Source organism: Pygocentrus nattereri, chromosome 3 (genome assembly GCF_015220715.1).
Source record: "Pygocentrus nattereri isolate fPygNat1 chromosome 3, fPygNat1.pri, whole genome shotgun sequence".
NCBI classification, from domain to species: domain Eukaryota; kingdom Metazoa; phylum Chordata; class Actinopteri; order Characiformes; family Serrasalmidae; genus Pygocentrus; species Pygocentrus nattereri.
This window is the reverse complement of record NC_051213.1, coordinates 18,420,553-18,429,947: the sequence shown is the minus strand read 5'-3', so window position 1 is coordinate 18,429,947 and position 9,395 is coordinate 18,420,553. Positions and strand designations below refer to the sequence as shown.

At 38.8% G+C, this 9,395-nt stretch overlaps 1 protein-coding gene across 1 annotated transcript in view; it reads left to right on the top strand.

Moving 5' to 3' along the window:
- Positions 1 to 9,376, top strand: part of clcn1b (chloride channel, voltage-sensitive 1b) — a 23,723-nt gene extending 14,347 nt beyond the window's left edge. The window contains exons 13-23 of the mRNA XM_017700480.2: positions 96 to 165; positions 1,620 to 1,730; positions 1,868 to 2,081; positions 2,776 to 2,909; positions 3,174 to 3,355; positions 4,280 to 4,361; positions 4,697 to 4,773; positions 5,371 to 5,415; positions 5,541 to 5,645; positions 6,449 to 6,535; positions 8,439 to 9,376. Coding sequence (XP_017555969.2) covers positions 96 to 165; positions 1,620 to 1,730; positions 1,868 to 2,081; positions 2,776 to 2,909; positions 3,174 to 3,355; positions 4,280 to 4,361; positions 4,697 to 4,773; positions 5,371 to 5,415; positions 5,541 to 5,645; positions 6,449 to 6,535; positions 8,439 to 8,822 — 1,491 coding nt within the window. The 3' untranslated portion in view covers positions 8,823 to 9,376. The remainder of the gene's footprint in view (positions 1 to 95; positions 166 to 1,619; positions 1,731 to 1,867; positions 2,082 to 2,775; positions 2,910 to 3,173; positions 3,356 to 4,279; positions 4,362 to 4,696; positions 4,774 to 5,370; positions 5,416 to 5,540; positions 5,646 to 6,448; positions 6,536 to 8,438) is intronic.
- The last annotated feature ends 19 nt before the right edge of the window (positions 9,377 to 9,395 follow it).

Sequence of the window (9,395 nt, the reverse complement as noted above, 5' to 3'; positions counted from 1 at the left end):
ACTTACACACCAGTTTATATTTTTACTAATTGCTGTATCAGAATGCTAAGGCACAGTGTGTCTCGTTCTCACTTTTCTGTCTCTGTATATCTCAGTTTTGGATGTCTGCAGTGTCTACAACGATGCCTATCCCTTCTGGTGCCTTCATGCCTGTCTTTATACTGGGTCTGTGAGTCTTCATATGATGTACTATCTTCAAATAAGTTTTAGTTTTTAAAACAGTGATGATTGATTCCTGGAAGTTGACAAAGTCCTGAATATATTTAATACTACTGAACTACGAGGGTAACAAAATATTGTGAAAGAATAATGTAACAGTACATGCATATACTATAGGCCTGTCCACTGCATTCTATTAATTATGCTATCTAATGCTTTGTTTGAAGACCAAAAGTCACACTGGCGACACCAACACAATCAACACTATATGATATACTTCTAGCTCTAGTTTCATTAACAGGTTGGGTTTTAACATGGATATAGTCTCCAATTTTCTTGAATCAAATTTTGTGAGAATATTGTATTGCACTATCTATCTAACTCAGTATCTTGAAACTAAACAAAGTGATTACTAACAAAACTGTTGAGTCCCCCCTCCATTAGTTAATGCTGCTACATCTGTCAGATCTTCAGCTCAGACTACCAGGTAGCGCACGTAGTTCAAAAAAGTTCACAGACTAAAATGTTCAGGAGTACAAATGAAAATTTAGAAGCACACAGATGAGGACATTTGAAATTTTTCATTGCAAAATAAACTGTCTTTACAAGATGTTTAGTGCAGACATAAATGTTTGAGAACTAGCGTAATATAAATGTTGGCCAATCTAAATCAATCTACAAACTAAAAAAAAATTCTGAAAAACACGTTGACATTAAGGTCAAGGCTACTTGACGTCATGCAGATGGTTTTCATGTCTAACAAGGAGGATGTTCTAGATATCTCTTCAGATATAGGACTTTATAGGTCATCTTTTACACTAAGCCTTTTAGCAAGCAATAGTATGTATATGAGTGCATTAATACTTATCTTTACAAACAGTGATTTAATCACAGATGTGAAGGCTGTTTAATCTGACCGAGTTACCAAGCAAACTCTTGACAGCAATGTATGTAGCTATCTGATCATTTTTCTTTAGCACTGTCTATTGTTAGACATCATATTAAATTGACTTTTAGCAAATACAGTAACTCAGATGGAGCTTACCTTAGAAATAGCATCATTCTGCTAGTTAATTGTTTTGCCACTGAGCAGTGAGTTTGGTCTTAGTTACTCCAAACATTTTTCAGCTTTGTGAATGAAACAAAGACAGTACTACACACCAGATGATCAGGATAGTCTGTCTAAATGTCACATTTCTCAGCAACATCATTCCTTAACACACTGCATGTTTGCCTTGAGTTTTATCTGTTTAATCTTATCTTTGAGATTTACCTAGTTTTTCTTTTGCTTAATGGAGGACGTAGTGTTTAGAAACTATTGTGCTTGGATGAGAAGTATGTCAATCAAAAAATCTGCAAACATTCAGTTGTTAACTAAGTGTATGGTTACACACCTACACTGACCACATTTTAATGCCATGTGTGTTTTAATATACTGTTGCCATTGAATTTTGCTGTAGGAGCTGCATTCGGTCGGCTGGTGGGCGAAATCATGGCCACTCTCTTCCCTAATGGAATTCTTTTTGATGGCATTGTTTACCGAATCCTTCCTGGAGGTTACGCTGTAATCGGTCAGCAAACTTTTTTTTTTGTCTGAAATCTCCTCATTTCCCTGTATGTTATAACCTTTCAGTGTGTCTTAATGGTTAATTTAATCTCAAAATCTTTGTGTGTTTATGGTTGTGATTTTATGTGTGAACCTGTATAGGTGCAGCAGCTATGACTGGCGCAGTCACACACACAGTGTCCACTGCAGTGATTTGTTTTGAGCTGACAGGCCAGATCTCTCACATCCTGCCCATGATGGTAGCAGTGATCTTAGCTAACATGGTGGCACAAGGCCTGCAGCCTTCTCTCTATGACTCCATCATCCAGGTCAAAAAGCTTCCCTATCTGCCTGAGCTTGGCTTCGGACACATCAGGTAACATACCAGAGACTGCAGGCTGGACCTGCACTGACAAACACCACACTGACCTGTCCATGCTCAGGCCTCAGATGTTTTCTGCTCCTGCAAGGTTGGATAAGCTTTGCAGAGCTTTGGCTAAATTTACATTCAACCTAATGAGAAATTATAGCACAATTTACTTTAGTCACACTTTATTTTGATAGTCCTATACTGATTGTCTACAGATGCTCAATTTGTTAACAAACTTTCTGATGAAACTCAAAAAGGATAAGTTTAGGATTAAATTAGATTGTGGGTTGAAGTTGAGGTTAGAGTTATGTTTAGGCTAATGATTGCATTTAATGGAATCTCTTATGTTCAGTTTCATTTGTATTGTTGCTTAAAGACAAAGTGAGCATTTAAAAAATCTACAGTGTAATTTCAAACTAAAGCATTATCTGTAGTAAATTTAAATTTTAAATGATTTTAATTGTCAAAGGGCAAACTGTTAGGAAAGATATATTTTTACTGTTTACATATAAATGTGCATATTCGGACAGAAACTAAGTTATGCACTATAATTTCTCATTAAGTTGAAAGAGATTTTTCTAAAGTTTCTCCACCTCACAAGGTTGATGATGAAGCATGGTCAATTCCATTCAAACTAATTGTTTACTGTAGTAATTAGAATGTGTTTCGTCTGACCTTTCTGTCCTCTGACCTATCGCAGCAAGTATAATATCTTTGTGGAGGACATCATGGTGAGGAAGGTGAAGTTCCTGTCCCCTCAGTCCACCTACCGTGAGCTTGATCTCCTCCTGCAGTCCACCACTCTCAAAACCTTCCCGCTTGTGGATTCTAAAGGTGTATGTCTTTCGTCTTTAGAGTTGCTTCTGTGCTTTTTGCACACATTTCACAGACATTAGGCTTTCATTAGAGGAAAATCTGTCCAAAGGATGACCCAGTACACCATATTGCTTACTGGACTATTGCTCTAGAATGAATTTTTATGCTCATTGCACCAGATTGTGCTTTATTTGTGTATATCTATATCTAAAGATATTGCTGATGTTAAACATAACATTTACATTTATGTTTAGCAGATTCCAATCACGTTTCTGTCCACAGAGTCAATGATCTTATTGGGCTCTATTGAGAGGTGTGAACTCCAAGCTGCATGTGACTGGTGGCTGTCAGCAGAGAGGCGAGTTTATAACCAAGGTCAAGGTATATCCAGTCCAGGGTCAAAAGTCAGCTGGGAGTGCTTCACATTTATAGATGAAGAAGAACAAGAGGAGAACAAAGAGAAGGTGAGGCCAAAATGGATTCACAGAGGAGCTGCTCATTCTATAGTCTGCAGTGTAGCTACAGTCTAGTTGTTTGGGTCTTGTTTTCATGGGTTATAGTTTTCAAGCTAGAGCCGCAATACTTTGCTGCATCGTAGAGCCTATTCAGGAATAGTGCACTTGGGCTTTTAGTGATTGCACAGTTTTCTCACAACATTCGTTCAAATATATTTTTCCCCACAGGAAATTCATTTCAGAATGGTAGAAAAATTCACATATTAGCTGCCGTAAATAATGTCACAGGGAACATTTATCACACTGCCCTCATAGACATTACATACAGACTCACGTATATATTAGCAATAATATTAACTTAGTTTGTTCTCAAATTATGCCCTTCTGCTCACAATCTGCAATTATTATTAATAAAAGAAGTGCATTTTCTCTGTCATAACAAAACGTCCTATCTCCAAAATGGTAACTTTGTAGAAAAACTTTACAAAATGTAATGAACGTTAATGTAGCAAGTTAATTAAAATGGAGTTGCAAGGTTTTGATATGAAGGCTTTCAGGTAGATCAAGATGTGTAAGTTGTGCTTTCTGTGGAGCCCTGCTGGTGGCATCTTGTAATAATAATAATAATAATAATATGTGGAAATGAGACCCTAATAACTTAGTAAGGCTTGTAACAGGATCATGCTTTGCTAAGTTGTGGCCACACATTAGGATCTTGTTGCCACACTGTACTAAGTGGTGGTTAAGACTTAGTTATCTTGTTCACATGTCTTACTTGTCCTTACATGACTTACATGGCCATGCATTATTTTTATTTATACAGGATGCCACCAGCAGGGCTCCTTAATTTTCATATTTTTTGAACTGGAATCTTTTTTCAAATGAGTTATCATCTGTTTTATTTTTTTGTTTTGATTCATAAATGATTTGTAGGGTAATACAGTCTGTGAGGGGCCAAATCGCCCACTGGCCTTTTCCAAATCTGAGGAGGACTCCACCAATCACAAAGCATCTGGTGAGTTTGGCTCAAGACCAGGGATGTTAATGTTGCTTATTTACAGAGATATTATATTAATGAGGAAAAAGAACAGTAGTCTGTTACAGGGTTACACATGTACCAAAGATTCTTCAAATAAACAAAACAGTCAGTAGTACTTACTTCCAAAGGCACTGCTGGCCTTTTCCTCCTCTTAAGTGTTAACATTATACCAGTCTGACTGGTCTGACTGATCATCAGTGCAGAAGCATGTTATTCCTACTCCAGACTGTGTTGTATATAGTGGTTAGGAGAAACTGAGGTTCTTTAGAGCCTAAGATATAAACTTGGACTGATGCTATGAATGATCACAGGTACCCTAAAGTCCATGAGGAGTGCTCTTCGTCGCCTGTTCTCCACCTCTTCCACTTCGGAGCAGGCAGAGTCACAGGTAGGTGTCATGCATGCAAGTAAAGGACTAATAAGGGAAGTAAGGCTGCATCAGCAAAAGGACTGCACAACTGGCCTGATTACAAACAGCTCTGACTAAAACCATTTAAAGGATGATAGCATCAGGGACGCTTGACAGATGTGTTGTCTTTCAAATAGCAGTGCCATCAAGCGGTGGCCTATTTATTTATTTATTTATTTAATTTTTGGATGACCCAAACTTTAGCTTTGACTGCTTACTTTTTCTTCATTTGCTTAAAGCGATCACCATGGTATTCTGTGCTAACACTAGGTGGAGACAAATTCCCCTGCTTTCTTTTGCTGCATATTCAGCACCAGCTCTGCCATATTTTGGCATTAGCAGCATTTCTAGGCCACTGGAGCACCGTTTCTCTGAGTAAGCAGTTCATACCAGCAGATGGCATCAGGCGCTCTGTGCGGAATACTTATAGCTTCAAAGCAGAATGAAAAATTGAAGTGCTTATTTTTAGCATGAATTATGAAGCGACCATACAAATGTGCATTTTTTTTCTTTCTCTCCATTTCGCTCTCCTTCTCCCCATAAAACTTCATATCTTTTCACTGAATTTTTCCATAGGACCCCTTGCCACCTCCTCTAACAGAAAGCATGAATCCAGACGAGGTAAACAGACTGATCACTTGAATTCAGTTTAAATACTCAAAATAAACAACTTTATCTGCTTTGTGCATGTTACAACCAGTCATTGTGATATCACCACTGATGCCACTTTTGATTGGCCTCTGCAGATCAAAGCTTGGGAGGAGGCTGAGATGGATAAGCCCATTGACATTGATCACATTCGCATTGATCCCTCCCCATTTCAGCTGGTGGAACGAACATCACTGCATAAGGTAGCTGTTGTCTTCTGAACCACTCAGTGTTGCAGGCTGGAATACAAATATTTACAAGCATCAAATAAGGCCAAAACTAATACATATAGTTCAAACGTAATTCCATCAACTTTTCAAAATTTCTACATGATTGATTCCATTTTTAAGATGTAAACAAAGCCATTCAGAGTGTTTCGATGTGAAATGTTGCATTCAACAGAAACCTGGCTTGTCAGGATTACAATGGTGGTAACAGGAACCTGTCTTCTGAAGTTTTTACATGGGATCTGATTCTTTAAGTTTCTCTACAAAGCACCATTTTACATCAAATCACTCTGAATGATTTTGTTTACATTTCAGTAGATTTTTGGGAATTCCATGGAACTGCCCTTTAAAGATAATGAAAGTAACAGAAGATGTTGGTCTTGTAGGCCATATAACCTTGTCTTATTGTTTAACCCCAGTCCTGAAAACACCATTCTTTGCATATTTTCGTGTTTTCCCTCTTCCAACACACTGACCTAGCACAGGAGAGGCCTGTTAATTAGATAGTGAGTTGAATAAGGTATTCTTGATGAGGGAAAATACCAAAATGTACAGAGATAGGGGTCCACAGGACCAGGATTAGGAGCAAATGGTGTACCAGTTGGTTTCATTGTATGCCATAAATTAGAATAGGCAGTCATGTCTCAGGAGTATCTGACATTACATATAGTATCTGCTGCCATTATTTTGTGTTTTTGTAATATTTTGTTATACTTTTAAGACGTTACATGCTGAAAATTGTTATATACTGTATCCCCCCCCCCTTCTCTTTCTCTCAGACACATACTCTCTTTTCTCTGCTGGGTCTTAGTCATGCATATGTCACCAGCATAGGTAAACTAGTGGGGGTTGTTGCCCTTAAAGAGGTGAGTCCCTGTCTTTTTCTCTTTTCTTACTTTAGGAAGCATGCTTGTTTGTAATTTATGTCCGGTGGCCGGTTAGCTCAGTTGGTTAGAGCGTGGTGCTAATAATGCAGGTTCGATCCCCATATGGGCCAACAGCACATGACTGAGGTGTCCTTGAGCAAGACACCTAACCCCCAACTGCTCCCTGTGTGCTGCGGATTGGGCTGCCCACCGCTCCGGGCAAATGCAGAGGTGAAATTAACCTGCTGTGGGACTAATAAGGGCCACTTAATCTTAATGTCATTTCAAAGTGTGATGTTTTTGTGATTTGACTGAGTGTGCAGGTCTTTTGACTTCATACTGTATGTTTGTATAAACATACACCAACCAAATATTTCATTAAGTACACCCACCTTGTGTCTTTGTCTATCCATTTAAACCCAATGACATATTTTTTATATATGTAGGCATACCAGTATTTGGTCATCAGCTGACCAGTTTGTACTGATGAATGTTATGTAATAGAACAAACTACAAAGGCAATTATTTACTTAAAAAATGATCCAAGATGTCTTTTTTTCTGTTGAAAAAGTAAGTAAGTATGTGACAGAAACATCTTTACATAGATGTTCCCTATAGCAGTCTTCTAGTTTCTGGCATCTGCTGAGAGAAATTTCCCCACTCCTTTGTGCAGAAATATTTCAACTGTGCAATGTTCAAGGTGCTTCTGGCATATACAGCCTGTTACTTCAGCTTTAACTTTTTTCAGACAGCCTCACATTTTCCTTAAGCACTCTATATTTTGAAAGAAAATTCATAGTCAATTCTGTGATTGCAATTTGGCCATCAAAGCATCAAACCAACATTTCCAGCATCATACTTTACAGTTTGTGTGAGGTTCTTCTGATGAAATGCTGTTTTTGGTTTTTGTCAAATGTTGCTTCTGGTACTGTGGCCACATGTGACAACTCTTATCATCAACTCAGCTGTCCATAGCACGTTGTTCTGTACCTCCTGGTCCTTGCCTAGATATTGTTTAGCAAACTTTAGTCTCACCCTGATGTTCTCCTTAGACAGCACAGGCTTCTTCCTGGTGCATCTCTCATGTAGGTCAAATTAGTGCTCTACATGTTATAAAGCTAGATGCATGCACTTTGACGTCTACAGTGGCAGATCCTGTAATAAAATTTTGAGGCTCTTAAAGACTTATTATAGCGTTTTGCAACCTGCAGAATTGCTGGGGTGGTCTGGCCTGAACATGTTGGCAATGTATTTAAATATTCTCTACTTGGAGATGATCTTCTGAACAGTGGGATGATCAATTTCTAATATTTTGGATATTTTCCTAAACTCCTTCCTGGACTAATAGGCATCCACAACCTTCTTTCTAAAGAGAGCTGTTTTGGGCATGATGCTAACCCAAACCCCAATAACAAAGAGGAAACCAGACCTTTTGATCTTTGAATAAGACAGGTTCCTCGAAGATATTCTCTAGTGTACCTGATCGGGTCTATACACACACACACACACACACACACACACACACACACACACACACACACACACACACACGTGTGTATATATAATAATATATATATATATAATAATGTGTATATATAATATATATATATAATGCAGTACATACTAAAACACCACCACCACTGCAGCAATACTGCATGGCTGAGAATGATCCACCACCCAAATAATACCTGCTCTGGGGTGGTTCTATTGGGGGCCTGACCATTGTAGAAGAGGGTAAAAAGGAGCTAACAAAAACAGATGGACAACAGTCTGTTATTGCAGAAGTACAAAGTGCATTGGTCAGTGGAGTGGATAAAATGGACGAGTGTAAAAACAAGGAGGTTAATTTATTGTGTAAGTGAGGGTAATTTTCTCTCTCTCTCTCTCTCTCTCTCTCTCTCAGCTCCAGAAGGCAATTGAGGGTTCGACTGGCAGTGGTGTGCGACTGCGCCCCCCTTTGGCCAGTTTCAGAGATGCCAACCGCAAGGCCAAAAAGCACCCCCACACACCTTCTGCACCATCTTCACCCACTCGAGACAGGGAGCTGTGGAGTGAAGGAGGAAAGAGGGATGTGAAAGATGACACAGAGGCCAAATTGGCCGTGGCAAAAGAGACAGAGTACAAAGTCACCACAGGCAACAACAGCAAAGATACAGGCAGCTCCTCCAAGGACCAGCTGCCCTCGCCTCCCACCCACTCCTCTCTTTCCATACCTCTGTCATCCCTCCACCCTCAGCCCAAACGAGAGACAAGTGAAGAAAGAGAGAGTGAAGAAGAGCCTGTTTAGGACTGCTGTTTTTACTTTCCACAAAGTCAGGCCTCTGAAGGGAGGCAATTCATATCATGGTGCATTCTGGGATGGTGAGTTCAGTCTGAGCTGAGTTTAGGCTGCAGATGGACTAGAAAGTTGTACCGTGTGTAGTTGTTTTCTGGGATTTTTGACATTTGACATATTTTTGATGCACTCATGGCTGTGTGTCTCTATATCCGTTCTCTCAGGATACTGACTAGAGCCTAATCTCAGTCTGCTGGCAGAACCTGTGCTGCTTTTCAGCAGTTATTGAGAAGCAGGTGCTGAACTTCAGATATAATCAGCAGACTAAAGACCTTAGATACCAGAATGATTCACTAAATTGTTTTCTAAATAATTAAAGCTATAGCATTATATGTCTGTTATCACATTGTTTGACATGGTTAAAACTGTTATTGTAATTACTGAAGTCTATTTTTTGTTGTTGTGAACAAGCTTATTGTCACAGATCTGCTGTCATTTCAAATGAAAAGAAAACCTTTTTCATTACAGAAAAAAATATGCACAATAAAGCATCACTTTTTTTTGTTTATTTGTTTGTTCTTCATT